Here is a 24,317-nt window from a genome sequence, read left to right on the forward strand (position 1 = left end):
ACGAGGATGCTGGCTCAAATTCCAGTCTGAACATTCAAATTTAGATTATCCGTTATTTATGTGAAGATGAATGATGCAATGGTTTCTTGCAAAGTTCACAGCCAATTTCATTTGCTATCCTTTCCCAATCCGACTTCTTGCTCCATCATAAATGACCGTGCCGTCGGCGGGACGTTAAACACCCATCTTCCTTCTTCCTTCCAGCTTAACTAGGCGATTTACTCAAGAGTCAACAGTTTTTGTTCAGAATAATACTCCATTGGTCCATCGTCAACGCACAAGAGTGACAAGTCATGGGATTCCTCCTAATATCTTGTCGGACCTCCCTTTGCCCGGCGTAGTGCAGCAACTCAACGTGGCATCGACTCAGAAACTCGTTGGAAGTCTCCTGCAGAAAAACTGAGCCATGCTGTCTCTATGTTGTTGTTGTTGTTGTTGTCTTCAGTCCTGAGACTGGTTTGATGCAGCTCTCCATGCTACTCTATCCTGTGCAAGCTTCTTCACCTCCCAGTACCTACTGCAACCTACATCCTTCTGGATCTGCTTAGTGTATTGGTCTCCTATAGCCGTCCATAATAGCGGAAGTGTTGCTGCTACAGGATTTTGTGTACGAACTGACCTCTCGAGTATGTCCCTTTAGTGTTCGATGGGTTTCATGTCGGACGATGTGGGTGACTAAATCATTGGCTTGAATTGTCCGGAATGTTCTTCGAACCAATCTCAAACAGCTGTTGCCTGGTTACATGGCGCATCGCTGTTCTGGAACATGAGGTCCATGAATGTCTGCAGATGGTCCCCAAATAGCCGAACATAGCCCTTTCCTGTCAGTAATCAGTTAAGTTGGGCGAGGAGACCCAGTTCGTTCCATATAAATACAGCCCACACCATTATAGAGCCACCACCAGCTTGCACTGTGCCTTGTTGACAACTTGAGTCCATGGCTAGGTGGAGTCTGTGCCATCCTCGAACCCTACCATCAGCTCTTACCAGCAGAAAGCGGGACTCATATAACCAGGTCACAGTCTTCCAGTCGTCTAGAGTCCAACCGATATGATCACGAGCCGAGGAGAGACGCTTCAGACGATGTAGTGCTGTTAGCAAAAGCCACTCGCGTCGGCCGTCTGCTGCCATAACCCATTAATGACAAATTTCGCCGCACTATCCTAATCCATTAGCATACGTTTGTCATACGTCCCAAATTGATTTCTCCGGTTACTTCAAATAGTGTTGATTGTCTGTTACCACTTACAACTCTAAGCAAACGCCGCTGCTCTCTGTCGTTAAGTGAACGCCGTCGGGAACTCCGTTGACCATGGTGAGAGGTAATGCCTGACACTGTGGATCTCGGAATATTGAATTCCCTACGGTTTCCCAAATGGAATGTCCCATGCATCTAGCTCCAACTGCCATTCAGTTATCAAAGTCTGTTAATTGTCGTCGTGCGGGCATAATAACGTTACAGCCCTTTTCACATTAATTACCTGAGTACAAACGACAGATCCACCAAGGCAGTGCTCTTTTATACCTTGAGTACGCGATAGTGCCACTGTCTATATATGTGCTTATCGCTCTCCCGTGACTTTTCTCACCTTAGTATACACACGAGTATTTCACAGTGTACTTATAAGATGTGTGTGCTGGAGTATATTTAAAGTCGATATATTTCGACAGTGCCTTTTTATCTCCTTGCATATCATCAAGTTGCGGGTGTTGGTGACAGTTGTTTGACAATAGAGTTTGTGTCTACTGGGATACCACACAGGAGGAGCTTGCAGCAATTGGTGCAGGAAGTACCATGGACGTCCGTACGTAGTCGGAACATCGCAGCGCGAATCGCGAGGGTCAGGCCCCCTGGTGCGGCGGCCCCACCAGGAAAACACACTCGCGCTTACGTAACAGTGCACGAGCACAAGTTGTCAGTTGCAAGTTAAGTCAGTCCGAGTCTTGCTAGTGAGTCGTGTCTTTGTATCCAAATCGTCGAATAATATAGAAACAGTGGGCGATAGGTAGACAGTGGTTAGTCTTCAGTAGAAACAGATAAGTGAATAGAATTACTCGTTTATGGGCAGAGTCCGCAATCCTAGAGATTTAACTGAGCACTGTTAGTTTGGAACTGTTCTTCAAATAGTACACCAAGACAGAAGATTAGTTTTCTTCCGACTTCAATTCGGAGAACATTATTTAGTTTCCGTTCATGGTACTGTAGTTAACGCAGGACAGATACAATAAACCTGCAGTCTAAAATTGCTGTAACCAGTGTTAGCAAAGTTGAATAATATATTTTACTATTCACTTTTCTGTGTTACGTTCATTGTGTGTTTGCTGCTCTAAAACCGGGGCATCCGTCCTACCAGGACGCCTTTATTGGTCTTTTTCAGTGGCAGCCAGATTTCATCAAAGTGGACGCCCCCAGTCCACAATAGAGTTGTAGCGTGCACATTATGTGGTCTGTTGAGGAAAGTTTTTGAAACTTGGTAGGTAAATTATACAAGAAAGAAGGCAGGAAGATTAGGGTTTAACGTCCCGCCGACACAGTGATCGTCAGATACGGAGTACCAGCTCGGAACAGTTCAAGGATGGCGAAGAAACTCGGCTGTGCCTTACCAAAAGAAGCGTCGCCTCACTCGGCTTTATGAGATAGAGTGTGACTGTTACCGACGGGGGTACGGTGACAGATCTCTGAATGTCGGTACTCGTAGACCAAAAGCTGTGCTGTCGAACTCGTAATTATCTTCTATATTTAAATGTTTCTTGCTTTGTAATTTGTTAGATGGCAGTGACAGGTAAAAATTAATTTCAGCGGTGTGTAAGAATGCTCATTTACGCGCATTACCACATTCCGCAGTTTACAGGCAAACTCATCCTTTTTTCACTAAAATATTATCCTTAAATGTAAAGCCCTCCTACAAAATTTATTTCCTATTCCTTTTTCTTGGTCTGCTCCTTCTGCTGGTGTTATCTTATTAGAAATAACAATTACTACATATTCGTGTGTCAGCTCTAGTAGTTATACACAGAGTGTCTTGAACGTAAATGCAGAAAGGTTGCAAGAAAGTATAATATGTAAGAGGTATAGGAACCGAGCGACGACTCTGTCAAAATCACTGGCGTATGTGCTGTACTGGTCCACGATCCTGCACAGCAAGGATGCCGAATACCAGAGCTCCAGCCAGTGTCGAACGCCGACATCGGAAATTATTTCATCCAAATGCATAGTTTGGTATCATTGATCGGATGACCGAGCCAATTGTACACACCAGGAATGACACCACGTTAACATCCATAAGTTGTTTGGTATAAATTTTATGGTGTGACAGGACTAATATTCTTGGTTTTTATTTATCTTGTGTAATTATTATTTCTTATTTTATGTATTTTACCTGATGATGGAACATGATCTCTCGAAACGCATCGTGTATAATTAAGTGCGTAGTATTTATTGATCGTCGTATTTGAAACCGATAAACAACTTTCAAAAACTTGATTCCACTGTGACTTTCCTCCAACAAGAATAAAATTAAAGCACTGCAATTGTTGTGCCTCAGAAGGTGCTGTTTAGTTCTTATACGAGTAGCTATTTCTTACAATCGCTACCTATAACAGCGAGGGCAACTCTTAGGACTTGACGTCACTTCTGTGGCGAACTGTCTCAAAGCACATCAAGCAATCTCTCAATGTACATCTCAGGGATGAGCTGACGTCCGCAGCTCGTGGTCGTGCGGTAGCGTTCTCGCTTCCCGCGCGCGGGTTCCCGGGTTCGATTCCCGGCGGGGTCAGGGATTTTCTCTGCCCCGTGATGACTGAGTGTTGTGTGCTGTCCTTAGGTTTGTTAGGTTTAAGTAGTTCTAAGGGACTGATGCCCATGTATGTTAAGTCCCATAGTGCTCAGAGCCATTTGAACCATTTGATGAGCTGACCTCCTTCCATGTAAGGAAAAATCATAGAATAACCCCTGGATTCGAACCCAGTACATAATCATAAATGCCCCCCCCCCCCCCCTGGTCCATGGAAACAGTAATGTGAGCAGTGAAACGCCTGGTGTAGTCGCCAGAGGATTCGAAAAATGGTTCAAATGGCTCTGAGCACTATGGGACTTAACATCTATGGTCATCAGTCCCCTAGAACTTAGAACTACTTAAACCTAACTAACCTAAGGACATCACACAACACCCAGCCATAACGAGGCAGAGAAAATCCCTGACCCCTCCGGGAATCGAACCCGGGAACCCGGGCGTGGGAAGCGAGAACGCTACCGCACGACCACGAGATGCGGGCGCCAGACGATTACACAGGTTTTGCACATTTTTTTGTTAATCTTGGATGACAGAAGCTGACAGAATGCTTCGCTAATAATCTTTAGATTACGAATACCTGCAGCTGTTTCTTTATCGCTACACTTCTGCTGCGCACGTCATCACATGGATTGCGTCAGTAAACTCTGCAAGTTAGTCAAATATTGAAGACTTCTTTCAACAAAATGCTTCTACGTGTATGACCGCGTCCTGACGCTATAAAACGCCCAATGTTTTGGCTACCCGATGAAAGCTGCCTGCAATAGTAGTCGAAACGCCGACAGATTTGTCTTATCATGACGCCGTCACGCATCCAGAAGACTTTTATTGAAATGGACTGTGGCAGTGAAAGCCTACGCTCTTATATTTAAGACTTTGCAACCCCGTTTGATACGGAAAACAAACTCTACGAGCTCTGGTGGATATGCACGTGGCCACACATACACTCCTGGAAATGGAAAAAAGAACACATTGACACCGGTGTGTCAGACCCACCATACTTGCTCCGGACACTGCGAGAGGGCTGTATAAGTAATGATCACACGCACGGCACAGCGGACACACCAGGAACCGCGGTGTTGGCCGTCGAATGGCGCTAGCTGCGCAGCATTTGTGCACCGCCGCCGTCAGTGTCAGCCAGTTTGCCGTGGCATACGGAGCTCCATCGCAGTCTTTAACACTGGTAGCATGCCGCGACAGCGTGGACGTGAACCGTATGTGCAGTTGACGGACTTTGAGCGAGGGCGTATAGTGGGCAAGCGGGAGGCCGGGTGGACGTACCGCCGAATTGCTCAACACGTGGGGCGTGAGGTCTCCACAGTACATCGATGTTGTCGCCAGTGGTCGGCGGAAGGTGCACGTGCCCGTCGACCTGGGACCGGACCGCAGCGACGCACGGATGCACGCCAAGACCGTAGGATCCTACGCAGTGCCGTAGGGGACCGCACCGCCACTTCACAGCAAATTAGGGACACTGTTGCTCCTGGGGTATCGGCGAGGACCATTCGCAACCGTCTCCATGAAACTGGGCTACGGTCCCGCACAACCTTAGGCCGTCTTCCGCTCACGCCCCAACATCGTGCAGCCCGCCTCCAGTGGTGTCGCAACAGGCGTGAATGGAGGGACGAATGGAGACGTGTCGTCTTCAGCGATGAGAGTCGCTTCTGCCTTGGTGCCAATGGTGGTCGTATGCGTGTTTGGCGCTGTGCAGGTGAGCGCCACAATCAGGACCGCATACGACCGAGGCACACAGGGCCAACACCCGGCATCATGGTGTGGGGAGCGATCTCCTACACTGGCCGTACACTTCTGGTGATCCTCGAGGGGACACTGAATAGTGCACGGTACATCCAAACCGTCATCGAACCCATCGTTCTACCATTCGTAGACCGGCAAGGGAACTTGCTGTTCCAACAGGACAATGCACGTCCGCATGTATCCCGTGCCACCCAACGTGCTCTAGAAGGTGTAAGTCAACTACCCTGGCCAGCAAGATCTCAGGATCTGTCCCCCATTGAGCATGTTTGGGACTGGATGAAGCGTCGTCTCACGCGGTCTGCACGTCCAGCACGAACGCTGGTCCAACTGAGGCGCCAGGTGGAAATGGCATGGCAAGCCGTTCCACAGGACTACATCCAGCATCTCTACGATCGTCTCCATGGGAGAATAGCAGCCTGCATTGCTGCAAAAGGTGGATATACACTGTACTAGTGCCGACATTGTGCATGCTCTGTTGCCTGTGTCTATGTGCCTGTGGTTCTGTCAGTGTGATCATGTGATGTATCTGACCCCAGGAATGTGTCAATAAAGTTTCCCCTTCCTGGGACAATGAATTCACGGTGTTCTTATTTCAATTTCCAGGAGTGTAGATTGATGCTAGCGGACTGAACGCCTCGCAAGGAAAATAGTTTCCGAAACTAACCTCTAAAAGAAGCGACTATGAACGGTGAAGATATTCCTAAAGTTTCGAATGACGTGCATAAAAATATTTTAAAAGTGGACAAGAATATGTAAACACCAAAACAAGACACATTACTATGCTCAATAGCGTAGGAAACCGTTGGCATTCAGAACAGCTTCCAGTCGTGTCTCGTTGGACAAATACAGTTCCTGTAAGGTTTTCATGGGAATATAATACCGTTCTTCCTGCAAAATAGTGGGAAGTTCAGTTACCGATGATGGAGGCGGATAGCGATCACGCACCCTTCTCTCCAAGTCAAACCACAAAAGCCCAAAAAATTGAGATTTTCTGACTGTGGTGACGAGAGGAGTGCGATAATTCACCCTCGTACTCGCAAGACCAGTGCCGCACGACCAAGCTTTATGAACAGCGGCCCTGTCGTCTTGGACTAAAGCTCCCCATAGGGGAACAAACATTGTGCTGTGGGACTGATCCGAGCAGCCCAATTGATCACATAGATCTTGGCAGAGTGACCGTAAGGCCCTGTCGTCTTGGACTAAAGCTCCCCATAGGGGAACAAACATTGTGCTGTGGGACTGACCCGAGCAGCCAAATTGATCACATAGATCTTGGCAGAGTGACCGTAGGGCTCATGAAATACCATGATATGGCTGCCCAAATCATCACCGAAGCCCCGCCATATTTCATTCTTGGGACGTAAACTCGACCAGAAGTTGGAAACACTCCGCAACAAGAATCATCCGTCCAAGCGACATTCTTCCATTGCTCCGTAGTCCAGGTTTTATGGCTTCGGCACATCGTTTTCGTGTTACTAACATTTGCATCACTGAAGCGTAATTTTGGAATTCCAGCTCGCCCTGAAATCCCTTGCTTCTGGAACTCCTTTTATGTTGTTCTGCCGGACGTGTTGGCCGAGCGGTTCTAGGCGCTTCAGTCCGGAACCGCGCTGCTGCTACGGTCGCAGTTTCGAATCCTGCCTCGGGCATGGATGTGTGTGATGTCCTTAGGTTATTTAGGCTCAAGTAGTTCTAAGTCTAGGGGACTGATGACCTCAGATGTCAAGTCCCATACTGCTTAGAGGCATTCGAACCATTCATGTTGTTTTGATACTGCCAGGGTTGACGACTGCGTCACTCAGAAGCGTAGCAACTTCTACAGCCATCGTCCTTTTTTTGTGTCACCTCCGAGACGGCGTTAGAGGGCGATTCTTTCCCTCTTTGCGATATAAATCTTCAATATGGGCTCTCCTGAAACACCAAACACTTTGGCTGCCTTGCTTACGGAATCACCCATCATATCACTCGGCAATGAGGACGGCGACACAACCTAAAAATGCAATACTTCAGAAAAATCGACATACAGTGTTCTATAAAACTTGTATTGAAATAGTATAAGCTTCCTTTAAATTTGTGGTAATAAATTCCATTATATGCTCTACAATAATAATAGGGACATGTAGTTCTGTTCTCCTCGAATGTGAGGTTCTGTCAGGTAAGTATCGATTATTTCTTGAAGTTTTGCCACCTTTCCTGCTTTTCTAAAAACTTTTTTCTTTTATGAACCCTCATGTAATACTTTTGTCACTTTTTCACCCCTATGTATTAATGAACATCAGTTAGGTACAATTTAAGGAACACAATTTATGGAAACATAGAATCGTAAATGAGCTGATATAACGTAGGGATATTTTTCGCCGAGAAAAAGGATTCAGTTTGAATTTTCTTTACAACAGAAATTTCTATTTTTTTTTTCTTGTAGGTTGCAACGCGCAAAACTTCGTAATATTTGGAACAGCTTTAATCGTCAAAACAAAAAAATTTCTCTGAGTATTATGGGACTTAACTGCTGTGGTCACCAGCCCCCTAGAACTTAGAACTACTTAAACCTAACTAATCTAAGGAGGCCACACACCAACCTGCCCGAGGCAGGATTCGAACCTGCGACCGTAGCGGTCGCGCGGCTCCAGACGGTTGCGCCTAGAACCGCCAATCCGGCCGGAGTCAAAACAGTATCTGTTCCTTCAGACATGCATGCATGTCTGACGTTCGTTGTAATGTACCGGTAAAATACAGACACGGTTTATACGCAGACATTGTAATAATCAACGACATTAAAAATTACATGCAACTCACCTTGTGCATAAAAGGTACTACAACCCAAAATGTGCCGCTCTTCGTGAATGAACCATGCAATCTGCCAGTAGCAACACTGAAGCGACACTGTTCTTTACCGCGGTGAATCACGAAATAGCCGAAACTGATACAACTGCCCTGAAGTGGAAACATTGCAGGATAGAGATGTGACGTTTTTCGTGCTTGTTGGGACACTTCAAACATATTTTTCAGTGACAAACTAAAAATTGCCGTTTTTTGACTTGTCACTTTTCTTAACGCGGTGCGATATGAGCACCAACAATTTGTCCACGTTCGAGTTCACTTAGCCCCGACATAATTCACTAAAACTACACAGAACGCCGTTCCGACCGCGACTCGCAGTTGCAACATGTTGAGAACATTACACAGGAGCCGATCGTTGTTAAATACAACAGCGCTACGTGGAGGCGTGGCTAGCATCCAAATTTGTGTTCAAGCACGCACTTCGCGCAGTATTTCCGTATTTTATTTTTAATTTTATCCATATTTTGCAGCTTAAAACGTGACTCTATTCAAAACAGTGGAGGTATGAATTAAACATCGCCTTCAGTCACAACTTTTTCGTGTTTTATTAACTACATGATGCATTTCGGACCTTGTGGGTCCATCGTCAGGTGTACTTTGTCTTAATACACGTTGTATTTCATTCTCCTGAATGAGGTAAAATTAATATTCCTGTCACGAAAAGGTTTAATGTTAAATATTTTCGTGACAGGAATATGCATTTCACCTCAGTTAGGAGAAGAAATACAACACGTATTAAGACAAAGTACACCTGACGACGGACCCACAAGGTTCGAAATGCATCGTGTAGTTAATAAAACACGAAAATTTGTGCAGTGGTCACGACCCTGAATTCACATTCGGAACGACCACGACTCAAACGTCCAAACCACCGCCCGCTTGTAGATTTCCCGTGTTTCCCTTAACTCACTCGATAGATCAGAACTATTTCCCTTTTTTTCCCCTCCATTACAGGACGCCTGGTAGTTTTCTCTAAAAGTTCCCATTCCAAAATATCGGTTTTAGCTGCTCCATGTGTATGCCAGTGGGAACACGAGCTCGGCATAAGTGCGCGGCAGACGGCGGCAGTGGAGTCCGGCCGAGTATTGGCAGCGCGGCGACCCGGCCATCGTCCCCAGACCGGCTGCGCGGAACAAGGCCACGGACGACCACTTTCTCCGGCGAGGTGGCGGGCCCTCGGCTAGCTGGCGTGCCGTTCACCAAACCACAACACCGGACCACGCGCCGGCTCCGTAGCTTCTTACCACCTCTACTCATACACAAGAGCGGGATGTGACGCACGTGCTTCACTCTAGCAAATTGTCCCCATTACCCGATGTCAATTGCTAAGCACAGTTTACCGTTGCCCACTACAGCGCGTTGCAGATATCGCAGACTTGTGAGATTGTTCTTCACCGAGAGGTTTGGTGTTAATTTTAATCTGTATACTCTTTGTACCAGGCGGTTATAATTAAAGTGCAGCTACTCACAGAGGTGCAGTGTGGGCTGTAATAATCGTATGTCAGAGAAACTTGGTAAATATGCTAATGCGGAACCGACTTACACTGGAGTTCCAATCGTGGCCACCAGGTGCAAATCTGGCGCTTCACACTTCTTGCACGACGGTATGAGATCCACATGTCATTTGATAAAGCGTAACGGGAGTGAACAGTATGGCTATCAATAAGGGTGCACTGTTAGTAAAACTGTTTTATGTGAACGACAGCAATTACAATGCTGAATTGAGAGAGTATCAGCGACGAAAAGTCTGAGAAGAGTCCCGATATCTTTAAATGATTTGTAGAAGATGGTAATAAAATTCAAACCACTTGGGAGAGGAAGGCGTCCAATCCCGTTGGAAGACATTGATGAGGTTGCGGTTACTGTAATTGATCGTCTAGCACGTGCCTCGGATAATGCTAATGCTCGTTCAGTGTCACGGGAATTGTCCGTCCCATGGTCAGCAGCACGGAAAGTTTTGCGGTTTATTTTATACTGATACCCTTAACTGTAGAAACTGGAACCTCATCATCTGCAGCAACGTTCTGCATTTATTATTCCGTTTCTGACACGAATCGAAGTTAATGACATGCGACAGGGCAATATTCTGCGGAGTGACGATGAACATTTTACACTATAGGATGCAGAGAGTATACAGAAATGCCGTATATGGGGTAATGGTAAATGTCGTGTGACTAGGGCCTCCCGTCGGGTAGACCGTTCGCCGGGTGCAAGTCTTTCGATGTGACGCCACTTCGGCGACTTGCGCGTCGATGGGGATGAAATGATGATGATTAGGACGACACAACACTCTCTCCCTGATTGGAGAAAATCTCCGGGCCCGTAGGATTGACATTCTGTCGCGCAGACCACTCAGCTACCGGAGGCGGACGGGGTAATGGTAAACCACGTGTTGTGCACGAAGCACCATTGCACTCGCCGTTTGTGACTGTGTGGTGTGGATTTACAAGCACCTTTATTCTCGGTCCTTTCGTCTTTGAAGAATATACCTGCATACCGACTGTCAGGTATACAGTTAAGTCCGTGCGTAATCGAGAGCTCCTTGTACAACATGTGGTTCCTGTAGTCAGAGGCTCAATTGTTGTCAAGCCTTCGATGGAAGCACTCGAATAACGAATTCACTGTGTCCAGATACTGATGGCTCCAGTACATCTGAATGTCTATACATGAAGTGCATATGCGGCCTGAAGATGGCGTATCGAAGTGCCGAAAATAATTGTAAAAATAAAATAGCTTCTCAAAACGCCCTGCTGTTTCTCGATTTCCTTGGCAAATATTTGACCATACGCCGTCCAGCGTTCACAATAGACCAACAGAAATTCCACGAACGTGTTATCTCCAGAGGTTTTCCTGATGCAGTCTTTTGGCTCTGGGTATATCTCAAAGGAAGCTTTCACAAAAGACACTTTCGATCTCTACTTGATACGAAGGCCGGTGTACAGGAACACTTTGCTCAGCTCCATCTGCACTGCTGCGAGCAGCTGTTGGACACGTTGGTTTAAGGATGCCGTATCACGTCGACGTCTCCAGTGTTAATACTGAACAAATTGTGTAAGTGGCTGTTACAACCTTCTGCCTTCTGTTTCACCTTTTCTGCCCACGTCCCAATACGTAATCCAATACATATGAAAACTTTTCTACACGTCTCTCTTGCATTCACAGGTCCAGATTTGCATCCGGTGGCCAAAATTGGAACTAACTTTTATTCAGAGTAAATCGGTTCCACATTAACGCATTACGGTATCTACCAAGTATCGCTGCCATACGATAATTACAGTCCACACTGGACCTCTGCGGGTAACTGTACTTTAACTATCCGGTATATTTTATTTCGACCATTATGCTGGCCGCAATAGTCACTGGTATGGGCCATTGTTTGATACGGACTCAAAAACAAATCTTATGTATAACCTTTGACATGTCCGCCTCCGGTAGCTGACGGTCAGCGCGACAGAATGTCAATCCTAAAGGCCCGGGTTCGATTCCCGACTGAGTCGGAGATTTTCTCCGCTCAGGGATTGAGTGTAGTGTTGTCCTAATCATCATTGTTTCATCCCCATCGACTCACAAGTCGCCGAAGTGGCGTCATATCGATAGACTTGCACCCGGCGAACGGTCTACCCGACGGGAGGCCCTAGTCACACGACATTTACGTTTACCTTTGACACTATGGAAATAAACGGGAAGATACCATGTTACTTAGAAACCCTTTCTAGCGTTCCTGCATACGTACCGACCGACCTCTGTGCCAACTTCAGCCGATAGGTCTCACTGGATTCTTATATCGAGAGGCCTGTTGTGAGCACATCGCTCTGCCGACCACCCTCAGTTTGCGTGACCGGAGCCAATACTTCTTAGTCAAGTAGCATCTGTATTCACCTCACAAAGGCTGAGTGCACTTCGCTTGCCAAAAGCACTTGGCAGACCGGAACGGTCACCCATCTAAGAGCTAGCCAAGCCCCACAGCGCTTAACTTCCATAAGCTGACTGGAACCGGTATTACCACTGCGGCAAAGCCGTTGCCTTGCATACTTAAACCATGTTGCAATCCGCCGTCTTAATCTGTTCCTGGTAAAGTGCGAGTAGACATTCTTGTGATAGAACCTGCCCGTAAAGCGTAAGACACACGCCGCCACATCTACACTCCTGGAAATGGAAAAAAGAACACATTGACACCGGTGTGTCAGACCCACCATACTTGCTCCGGACACTGCGAGAGGGCTGTACAAGCAATGATCACACGCACGGCACAGCGGACACACCAGGAACCGCGGTGTTGGCCGTCGAATGGCGCTAGCTGCGCAGCATTTGTGCACCGCCGCCGTCAGTGTCAGCCAGTTTGCCGTGGCATACGGAGCTCCATCGCAGTCTTTAACACTGGTAGCATGCCGCTACAGCGTGGACGTGAACCGTATGTGGAGTTGACGGACTTTGAGCGAGGGCGTATAGTGGGCATGCGGGAGGCCGGGTGGACGTATCGCCGAATTGCTCAACACGTGGGGCGTGAGGTCTCCACAGTACATCGATGTTGTCGCCAGTGGTCGGCGGAAGGTGCACGTGCCCGTCGACCTGGGACCGGACCGCAGCGACGCACGGATGCACGCCAAGACCGTAGGATCCTACGCAGTGCCGTAGGGGACCGCACCGCCACTTCCCAGCAAATTAGGGACACTGTTGCTCCTGGGGTATCGGCGAGGACCATTCGCAACCGTCTCCATGAAGCTGGGCTACGGTCCCGCACACCGTTAGGCCGTCTTCCGCTCACGCCCCAACATCGTGCAGCCCGCCTCCAGTGGTGTCGCGACAGGCGTGAATGGAGGGACGAATGGAGACGTGTCGTCTTCAGCGATGAGAGTCGCTTCTGCCTTGGTGCCAATGATGGTCGTATGCGTGTTTGGCGCCGTGCAGGTGAGCGCCACAATCAGGACTGCATATGACCGAGGCACACAGGGCCAACACCCTGCATCATGGTGTGGGGAGCGATCTCCTACACTGGCCGTACACCTCTGGTGATCGTCGAGGGGACACTGAATAGTGCACGGTACATCCAAACCGTCATCGAACCCATCGTTCTACCATTCCTAGACCGGCAAGGGAACTTTCTGTTCCAACAGGACAATGCACGTCCGCATGTATCCCGTGCCACCCAACGTACTCTAGAAGGTGTAAGTCAACTACCCTGGCCAGCAAGATCTTCGGATCTGTCCCCCATTGAGCATGTTTGGGACTGGATGAAGCGTCGTCTCACGCGGTCTGCACGTCCAGCACGAACGCTGGTCCAACTGAGACGCCAGGTGGAAATGGCATGGCAAGCCGTTCCACAGGACTACATCCAGCATCTCTACGATCGTCTCCATGGGAGAATAGCAGCCTGCATTGCTGCGAAAGGTGGATATACACTGTACTAGTGCCGACATTGTGCATGCTCTGTTGCCTGTGTCTATGTGCTTGTGGTTCTGTCAGTGTGATCATGTGATGTATCTGACCCCAGGAATGTGTCAATAAAGTTTCCCCTTCCTGGGACAATGAATTCACGGTGTTCTTATTTCAATTTCCAGGAGTGTATATTCGTAAACGATAATCCGCTTCACGCTGCACGATACCAGATGTGTGTCTAACTTAAAAATTTCAAATCCTGCCATAATCTACTCGTTAAAAGAGATACAATCTTCGGTTAAAGCTTTAACACAATAAGACAAGTATTAGAGATAGAAATTGCCTACATGTGTTAAGGCTCCGTAACTCTCGGCCCACAATTTCCTCAGACTATATTCAAAAAATGGCTCTGAGCACTATGGGACTCAACTGCTGTGGTCATTAGTCCCCTAGAACTTAGAACTACTTAAACTTAACTAACCTAAGGACATCACACACATCCATGCCCGAGGCAGGATTTGAACCTGCGACCGTAGCAGTCGCACGGTTCCGGACTGCGCGCCTAGAACCGCGAGACCACCGCGGCCGGCAGACTATATTCATCCAGTATTTGAGAACGAGGACACTTACTGACATCCAGCAAATTTTACACAATCATAATTTCAAACTTTCATGAAACTTGTCCTCGCTGAGACCCCCACCCTCCAACCCTAATAAAATGACGAAAAGAAAGCGGTTTACCGCTTACCATATTTTCGCTGTTAATGCAGTAAAATTTTAGCATCAGGCATAACTTTTAATTTATTACTTCTTTACTGTTCGCTCGATCCGCGACACACTTTGCAGAAAATGTCCCTATATACCTCTGAACTGCCTGCAAAATTACATCAGGAGATACGGCTTCATAAACGTTGCGATGAGTGAAAAAGTAGCTTTTGCTTAAAACGGAGCGCAAATTTCCCATACTATAGTAGTCATCCAGTGGTCGAGAACAAAAGCAGTCAGGGCCATCTAATAAACTACAAATATAATTTCAAAAACTTTCTAAAATATTTCTCGCTTACATGTCTATCACATTAACGCCTTTTTAAAGTAATTGGCGGTGTGAAGCTCTGTTATACTTGGGTGTCCAGTCCTTAAGAATCGGAGGTGGGGGTTTAACCCAGTAACGGTCGACTTTTGACGTCATCAGACTACTGCCAGAGATCGTGGAGTCACACTGACGTACGTTACGGAGCTTGTTCAACAGAAGTATGACATAAACTATTAGATAGATTGTAGGTGTTGGTGCCAAACACAGCAAACAGTGCCAGATAATATTATTACCATATTTTTGGAAAACCTGATGAATCCTGTCGTATGCGAATTCTCAAAGACGACTGCAAATTATATGTGATGCAATGAAATAGACTACCCACAAGAGTACTGATTACTGTATGTGTGTAGTATTCCATGCGCTAGAAACGCAAAGCGAAAGACGATGACGCCTATTCGTAATTTCTCTGTTGTATCAGGGGCGTCCAGTAAGTAATGCAACTCCGGAGCGGGAAGGAGCGTCTGGTCCCCGGCACGAATCCGCCCGGCGGACTTCTGTCGAGGTCCGGTGAGCCGGCCAGTCTGTGGATAGTTTTTAGGCGGTTTTCCATCTGCCTCGGCGAATGCGGGCTGGTTCCCCTTATTCCGCCACAGCTACACTATGTCGGCGATTGCTGCGCAAACAAGTTCTCGAAGTACGCGTACACCACCATTACTCTACCACACAAACATAGAGGTTACACTCGTCTAGTGTGAGACGTTCCCTGGGTACCCCGGGACGGTGGAAGTGGACAGCGGTAGTCATTGTGGGGTTGTGGACCCCTGCAGCTGCGGAGGGGACGGAGCCTTTCCTTCGTTTCTAGGTCTCCAGTTAACATACAAGGTACAAGTAATGCAACACTTTTTCCCCCCAGGATTCCAATACACCATACTACTTCCAACTCTTTCGGCTACAAAACCCTATTTTTTCAACATAATCTCAGTTTATTGCGACGGCCTTACGTCACCTAACTGAATTGACCTGTATGCCTATACGGTACCACTCTACAGGTTGACGTTAGAGCCAACGTCCTGCTGCATAAATAGGCTCCCCATAATTCACGTACTGCTTTCCGTAGAGTGCATCCTTCATTGGACGGAACAGATGGAAGTCGGAAGGTGCTAGATCCAGGCTGTAGGGAGGATGAGGAAGAACAGTCCAGTGAAGTTCCTTGAGCTCCTCTCGGGTGCGCAGACTTATGTGAGGCCTTGCGTTGTCATGCAGAATCGGAAGTTCGTTTGCATTTTTGTGGCGGCACATCTTTGAATACCCAATTGGCAGACGAGTGTGTCAGCAGTACCGACAGAGACGTCCAGTTAAGCAGCGACGAGTTTGATGGTGATCCGTCGATCACCTCGAATGAGTGTGTCCGCACGTTCCAACACTACAAGAGTTACAGCTGGTGCAGCCTGCCGGCCGGCACACGGGAGATGGGACAGATTTGGACGATCTTGTTACGACAGTGACTGACGACTCGCCCAACGATTCCACTGTGCTTTTTTTCACTGCCAGGTCACCGTACACATTCTGGAAGCACCTATGAATATCTGCGATGCTCTGGTTTCACGCCAAAGGGAACGCAATGGCAGCCGGCCGCTGTGGCCGGGGGTTCTAGGCGCTTCATTCCGGAACCACGCGGCTGCCACGGTCGCAGGTTCGATTCCTGCCTCTGGCACGGATGTGCTTGATGTCCTTAGGTTCGATACGTTTAAGTAGTTCTAAGTTGTAGGGGACTGTTGACCTTAGATGTTAAGTCCCATAGTGCTTAGAGCCATTTGAACCATTTTGAACTCAATGACAGCTCTCTGCTTCGAACACATCTCCGTTACAGACGCCGTTTTGAAGGCTGCGTATAGCGCGGCCACCTATCGGAACTTCATGAAACTGTAAGGGCTGAAGCGGGAATATTTCACAACGTCCAACAAAAAATTCAGCATTATTTCAACCGAAACTGGCCTAGAAAAACGTTATGTTACATTATTTAGTAAATGGACCTCGTAAAATAGCGCGCTAAGCATTATGCCATAATATCTTGACTGGATGACCGTGATACCGTGTCTCATGGCCACCCGAAACAATTTAGATAAAGTGCAGAAAACCAACAGAGACACGGCTTGGATGCATCGTCGTCGTGACGCTGAACGTTCGCTCCCTGTTGCAGGCGTGATGGCGCAGGCCCTGGTCCCCGGAGTGCTCCCAGCAGAGACGCCGCCCCCGTCGCCCCCCAGCACGCCCCCGCCACCCACGCCTCCACCGTCGCAGTCGACGTCACCGGACGCTTCTCCATCTGACTCCATGACCACAACGACAACCACAAGCGCAGTCACAACAACCACGGCTGCCGCAATAGCCAGCTCCACGGTAAGTGGTAAATGTAAGAGTACATAATGCACAATGAAATATTTCCGCTACGTGCTGCTCCACAGTTGATACGTGGTGTACGAAACTCATAACGTGTAGAACAGATCGACAGTTGCTACGTGAACTGCTTTCATAGTTCAAACGGTTACGGTTTTTCAGGCATTTTCTGGCACACAAAGTATGAGATTTTTATTCAGATTATATTTTAAAGTACTTTCGACGCAGACTGACTTGACAAACATATCTGGGAACCATAATGCGAATACACAGGGTGACCACAATTAAAGTTTTAGCTTCGAAACGTTGAAGGAAGAGAACTACTAGTCAGAATGACGTCAACTTTGAACGGCAGCGTATTGACGCAGGGGGAAACGCCATGGAACCAAAAAACTTTAACGAACACTTTACCAATAATTGTCGCTGTAAGCGTCTCAACGTTAATGAGGTCAGCTACAAATGACAGCTGAATCGCAATAGGACTGCTGTGGTTTGAGTTGTCCGATAGACCATCCGTACTATTCAATGTGCATGACTGCACAAGTTCGGCTGTCAACAGTTGTGGCACTGTTATTTAAGTAAGCCCATCCACCTCGGCAAGGTAGTACCACATCGTATGGAAAAAAATCCGTTTTTAGTTGTCCTGGGGGCCAATACCTCACTAAAAGCAAAATGACATCGGTTTTTAATTGTCTGGCCCCAAAAACAGGATAAAAATGCAAAACTACATAGGTTTCTAAACGCTCAGATTCCCTTGGCAACCAGGAAATGATACGTCAAACCTTCACCGAGATTATTGTCAGTGTGCAATTTTGTCAGAGACGGTGCAAGGGCATAGACGATCGATTGAATGAAATTTACAAGGTCTTGAAAAGAGGTTATAACATGAACAGCAACAAAAGTAAAACAAGGACAATGGAATGTAGTCGAATTAAATTAAGAGATACTACAGAAATTGTACTAGGAAATGAGACACTAAAAGCAGTAGATGAACTCCGCTATTTTATCAGAAAAATAACTGATGATGGCCAAAGTACAGAGGACATAAAATGCAGACTTGCGAAAGTAAGAAAAGAATGTTTGAAAAAGAGAAATTTGTTAACTCCGAAGTATATTCAAGTGTTGCAAAGTCTTTATCTGTAGGTATTTTTAAGAGTTTATCCTTCAACAGAAATTAAACATGAAAGATAAACAGCTCAAATAAGAAGAGAACAGATAGAGTAGTCTGATGAGCTGTATGAAACCAGATTCTCTCGACTATAAAGCTGCTACAAACGTCTGGTTACTTTAAACATGAGTTAATGTGTTATTTATTTGACGTTAAGCATGAAATTATGTTTAAAGTTTGTTAAAATGTCATAATGTGCTTCATTCTCGAATACTGGATGAACATATTCCGGGGAATTAACGCGGCGTGAGTGGTGCTGCCTAAAGGCACATATGCAGTTTCTACTTGTACTACTTATCTTAACTGTGTTAAACTCTGAACTTAGGGCGGTATCTCGTAGTGAATACTTTATGATAGCATTTTAAATTTTTAAATTCGATCAATAATTACGTGAAATATCGAAAATCAAATTTTTGTTACTCCTGAAAAACGTTGTAGAATCTGTGCGCCATTTTCGCCGTTTATTTACACATACAAAAACAAAATTTGATACATATGCTACTCGTCGTCTAGAAAGAAGTACTGTGTGGTAACCACAGTACTTCATTCCAGACAGTGAGTAGCGTGTGTACCAAATTTGGTTTAAATCGATCGAGTGGTTTAGGAGGCCATGTGGGATGTACATATGTACACACAAGCATCCATTTTTGTATATGCAGATTAAACAGCGAAACTGGTGCATAGACTTACTGTAGATTGCCCATTTAACGACTTCCAGGGGAAACAAAAAATTGCTTTTTGATATCTCATGTAATTATTGATAGAATTTAAAAAATTACAATGCTGTCATAAACTGCTCATTACGAGATATTATCTTACATTGAAGGTTTAACATAGTTAAGACACATATTGCAGTTAGAAACTGTGTTTATGTCTTGAGACAACATAATTCACAGCACACAGATTACTTAGATTGTAGTCGTCCAGTATTTGAGAATGAGGGCACCAACTAGCTGCCAAAGGGGTGGAGGTGAAACAGTGTTGGTAACACCTGACATCTAGGCTATCCTGCATGAATGGCGTGTTGCGTGGGTAATATCAGAATGTGTTCCTAGGGCTATGCATGTGGGTGGGTATGACGGAGCAGAAAGAGGAGGGAAGGAGGAGATGGCTAGTGAGAGGGGGGGGGGGGTGGTGAAGTGGATGGAGAAATGGGGAAGGAGGAGGTGGACGGACAGACAGGAGGAGGAGATGAACAGAGAGGAGACAGAAGGGGATAGAGAGAAAGGGGGGAAAGGGGAGAGAGAGAGAGAGAGAGAGAGAGAGAGAGAGAGAGAGAGAGAGAGAGAGAGAGAGAGAGAGAGAGAGAGGGAGGGAGAGAGAGAGAGGGAGGGAGGGGGAGAAGGTGGGGAGGTGGACAGAGTGGTAGGAAGTAGGAGAGATGGATAGAGAGAGGCGGTAGTAGGAGATGGATACAGAGAGAGTGAATTGGAAGAGATAATAGAGAAAGGTGGGAGGGAGAAATGAACAGAGAGACTGCAGAAGAAGAAAGGACAGAGGGATGGGTGAAGAAGAAGATGGAAAGCCAAAGACACAAGGACTTGGAGGAGATGGAGAGACGGGAGGGGGAGGATGAGATGTGTTCCAAATATCTGTTGTACGCATACGCGGATGAAGAAGCGGACAAAAGACTAATAATAACGACAGATATGTGTTTCCCATTGTCACACCAAAGTATTACTTTGGTCTGTTTAAACGGTATCACGAAAGAATTGATTAATTTATAAGTAAGAGAAAAGTTAGTCATTCTTAACTGTGGTTACAGCATTAGCAAGGGTGGGAAACCCACATTTCCATGGCACAACATGCAGAAAGAGGTTCATTGTTTCGGCAGGGAATTACATCTGATGCAGACAGAGGACCAACGGGTACGTTATGTACTGAACTTCTTCCCGAGGGCAAGTTTCGAACGGAGATAAAACTATCATGCTCGTGATTTCCCTAAACCGATTAAGGTGAATGCTGTAACATTTCCATTGAAAAGAACACAGCCGGTTTTCTTTCATACCCTTGTCCCATTCGAGCTTGAACTCGGTTTGTAGTTACGCTAATGTTCTTTCGTTTTTTGACCGAAGCGTAAGCGGACCCGCTGCAGAGTTCGGAAGATGGCTATCTACACCTGCACCTACGTGACTAATCTTCAGTTTACACTGAAGTGCCTTTCCGAGGGTTCATCCAATCACGTTCACAGTGTTTGTCTGCCGTTCCACTCTCGAACAGTGCGTGGGAAAAATGAACATTTAAATCTTTCCGTAAGAGCTCTAATTTTTCTTAGTTTATTACGATAATCATTTCTCCATATGAAGATTCGCGTCAATAAAATATTTTCACATTCAGAGGAGAAAGTTGGTGATTGAAATTTCGTGGAAAGATCTCGCCGTAACGAAAAATGCCTTTGCTGCAATGTTGCCACCACAACTCGCTTATCATACCCATGACACACACTACCCCATTTCGGCATAATACAAAACGAGCTGCCTACTTTGGACTTCTTGCTTTGTTCTCCGTCAGTCCTATCTGGTAAGGATCCCACTCCGCACAGCAATTCTCTACCAGAGGGCAAACATCCCTAACGTAGGGTAGGCTGTTTCTTTAGTTGAGCTGTTGCACCTTCTAAGCCTTCTGCCAATATAACGTTGTCTTTGGTTTGCGTTCCCCACAACATTACATATGTGGTCGTTCCAATCTGCGTTGTCCGGAGACTAGGAGGTGAAAGCCACTTGCATGATCGCCGGCAGTAAGCCACTCAGGGCTTCTACGACTGAGTAGTGTGGTCGTCTGCCAAAATATTGTGCCTGTTGGAAGCTGAGATGCGGCCGTACGCCCGAGAATACTTCTTTGAATATTAGAATTGTTCTTATTCGGTAATACTACCTTCTGCTATCCCTTGTTCGTCCGCATGTGACCATCGCAACCGGATTCGTTCAGGTAATATTGACGACGTCTGGTACTTACGCGTTCCAAGATAAAAAAAAGGCTTTTGCTGCCTCTACTAGTACGGGAAGGGAAGTCGCCAACAGGTATTCGTTGAGGCGCCATCAGATTCAGACTATTATTACGAGTTTGGCCTTGGAAGCCCGTGACATGCCAACTGGTACCAGTCAGACACGTTCTTCTAGCAGCTTTGCGCGCGAAAGGAGGGGATTGTGAAAGCCATCGCGAAAAAAAAAAAAAAAAAAAAAAAAAAAAAAAAAAAAAAAAAAAAAAAAAAAAAAAGGCAGCAAGGAGGCTGTAGATTTTTGACGCCCGCTTCCAACCGACACTTCCGGAGAATCACTTCACTGGAGCTGTAGTAGTAGTAGTAGAAATTGAAGTTTCATTCACTTTTACGAAGGTATTGAATATGGATCTACAGGAGTTTGACAAAACCATGGAAACACTGCGAGAAACGCATACTTGAACATACACTACTGGCCATTAAAATTGCTACACCACGAAGATGACGTGCTAGAGACGCGAAATTTAACCGACAGGAAGGAGATGCTGTGATATGCAAATGATTATCTTTTCAGAGCATTCACACAAGGTTGGCGCCTTTGGCGACACCTACAACGTGCTGACATGAGGAAAGTTTCCAACCTATTTCTCATACACAAATAGCAGTTGACCGGCGTTGCCTGGTGAAACGTTGTTGTGATGCCTCGTGTAAGAAGGAGAAATGCGTACCATCACGTTTCCGACTTTGATAAAGGTCGGATTGTAGGCTATCGCGGTTGCGGTTTATCGAATCGCGACATTGTTGCTCGCGTTGGTCGAGATCCAATAACTGTTAGCAGAATGTGGAATCGTTGGGTTCAGGAGCGTAATGCGGAACGCCGTGCTGGATCCTAACGGTCTCGTATCACTAGCAGGCGGGATGACAGGCATCTTACACGCATGGCTGTAACGGATCGTGCAGCCACGTCTCGATCCCTGAGTTAACAGATGGGGACGTTTGCAAGACAACAACCATCTGCACGAACAGTTCGACGACGTTTGCAGCAGCAAGGACTATCAGCTTGGAGATCATGGCTGCGGTCACCCTTGACGCTGCATCACAGATAGGAGCGCCTGCAATGGTGTACTCAACGACGAACCTGGGTGCACGAATGGTAAAACGTCATTTTTTCGGATGAATCCAGGTTCTGTTTACAGCATCATGATGATCGCATCCGTGCTTGGCGACATCGCGGTAAACGCACATTGGAAGCGTGTATTCGTCATCGCCATACTGGCATATCACCCGGCGTGATGGTATGGGGTGCCATTGGTTGCACGTCTCTGTCACGTTTTGTTCGCATTGACGGCACTTTGAACAGTGGACGTTACATTTCAGATGTGTTACGACCCGTGGCTCTACCCTTCATTCGATCCCTGCGAAACCCTACATTTCAGCAGGATAATGCATGACCGCATGTTGCTGGTCCTATAAGGGCCCTTCTGGATACAGAAAATGTTCGACTGCTGCCCTAGCCAGCACATCCTCCAGATCTCTCACCGAAAACGTCTGGTCAATAGTGGCCGAGCAACTGGCTCGTCACAAGAATCGTGATGAACTGTGATGTGTTGAAGCTGCAAGGGCAGCTGTACCTGTTAACGCCATCCAAGTTCTGTTTGACTCAATGCCCAGGCGTTGCTCTGGGTACTGATTTCTCAGGGTCTATGCACCCAAATTGCGTGAAAATGTAATCACATGTCAGTTCTAGTATAATATATTTGTCCAATGAATACCCGTTTATCATCTGCATTTCTTCTTGGTGTAGCAATTTTAATGGCCAGTAGTGTACATGCGGATGGCAGCTAAGTCTGCAGGCTGCGCTGTTGTATTTGACAACTTACGGGAGTTGTACAATGTTCCCAATACGCTGGTAGTATCAGGACAGTGTTCTGTATACTTGAGACTGCAGTATATTGGAGCTAAGTGAATTCTAAGTGCGCAAATTGTTGGTGCCCGTACGGTTGGTGCTTCCGTAACCAATGTAGCCGAGGTGCTGGTATTTCAAGAGGCATTGTATAGAACATCCATATCGCACGCAGGGAAAACGGTAAAACTTCATTCGCTAAGTCACAACGTGGACGAGTTTGTCACAAGAGTGAAACACGACAGAGGTCGCTGATGATATGGGCAGCCATATCGTGGTATTACATGGGCCCCACGGTTACTCTGCAAACCCACATTCCTGCCAAGGATTAAGTGATCATTTTGGCTGATAAGGTTCATACCATGCTACAATGTTTCATCCCCAGTGACGATGCTGTGTACGACGACGAAACGACCCCTTTCATTCATCGTCCAGAATTGGTTCTGTGAGTACGAGGATGAATTTTCGCATCTTCCCAGGCCACCACTATCATCTGATCTCAATATTATTGAGTCTTTGTGGTCCACTTTGGTGAGAAGACTGGTGAGTGCTATCCACCTCCAACATCGTTACCTGCAAATACCAGTATTTTACAGAAAGAATGGTATCGGATTCCCTTGAAAAGTAAACGAATGGAAGCTGTTTCAAATGCCAACTGATTTCTGTGTCCTATTAGACTAGATAATGTGTTGTTTATTGTGTTTTCGTATTTTTGCCCACCACATGTAATAAGTGCGTACAAAAACGTAAACGATCTGAATGTTCTGGGCCGATAGATGATGATGGTTTTGCACGCCCTTAGCTCCACTTGCGATACCGTGGCTGTTCGCAGACCTACCACAAGTACAGCATTACATGCAGAGATGGCAACAAACTACGCAACGGACGGCACCAGTTGTATTTAGTAACAAGTCACACTCCATAGTTAACTGCGGAAACACACCATAGTTAAGCGAAGGACTGAAGGAGGTCTTGCGGATGAAAAAGGTTTCCAAATCGTGGAAATTGTGGAATGCTGTTCTCATAAAGAAATTAACTGACGAAGACCGATCAGAGCCAAAAGGATGTAGGCCACTTTACGCACGTCTTGGAGACGTGTGTAACCTCCC

At 46.5% G+C, this 24,317-nt stretch overlaps 1 protein-coding gene across 7 annotated transcripts in view; it reads left to right on the top strand.

The window, feature by feature from the left end:
* Positions 1-24,317, top strand: part of LOC126361237 (putative epidermal cell surface receptor) — a 402,667-nt gene that overhangs the window by 227,356 nt on the left and 150,994 nt on the right. For all 7 annotated transcript variants that reach the window (XM_050007773.1, XM_050007777.1, XM_050007776.1 and 4 more), the window contains exon 2: positions 17,003-17,202. In XM_050007773.1, the coding sequence (XP_049863730.1) occupies positions 17,003-17,202 (200 nt within the window). The remainder of the gene's footprint in view (positions 1-17,002; positions 17,203-24,317) is intronic.

This window comes from Schistocerca gregaria, chromosome 1 (assembly GCF_023897955.1).
Source record: "Schistocerca gregaria isolate iqSchGreg1 chromosome 1, iqSchGreg1.2, whole genome shotgun sequence".
Taxonomy (NCBI): Eukaryota; Metazoa; Arthropoda; class Insecta; order Orthoptera; family Acrididae; genus Schistocerca; species Schistocerca gregaria.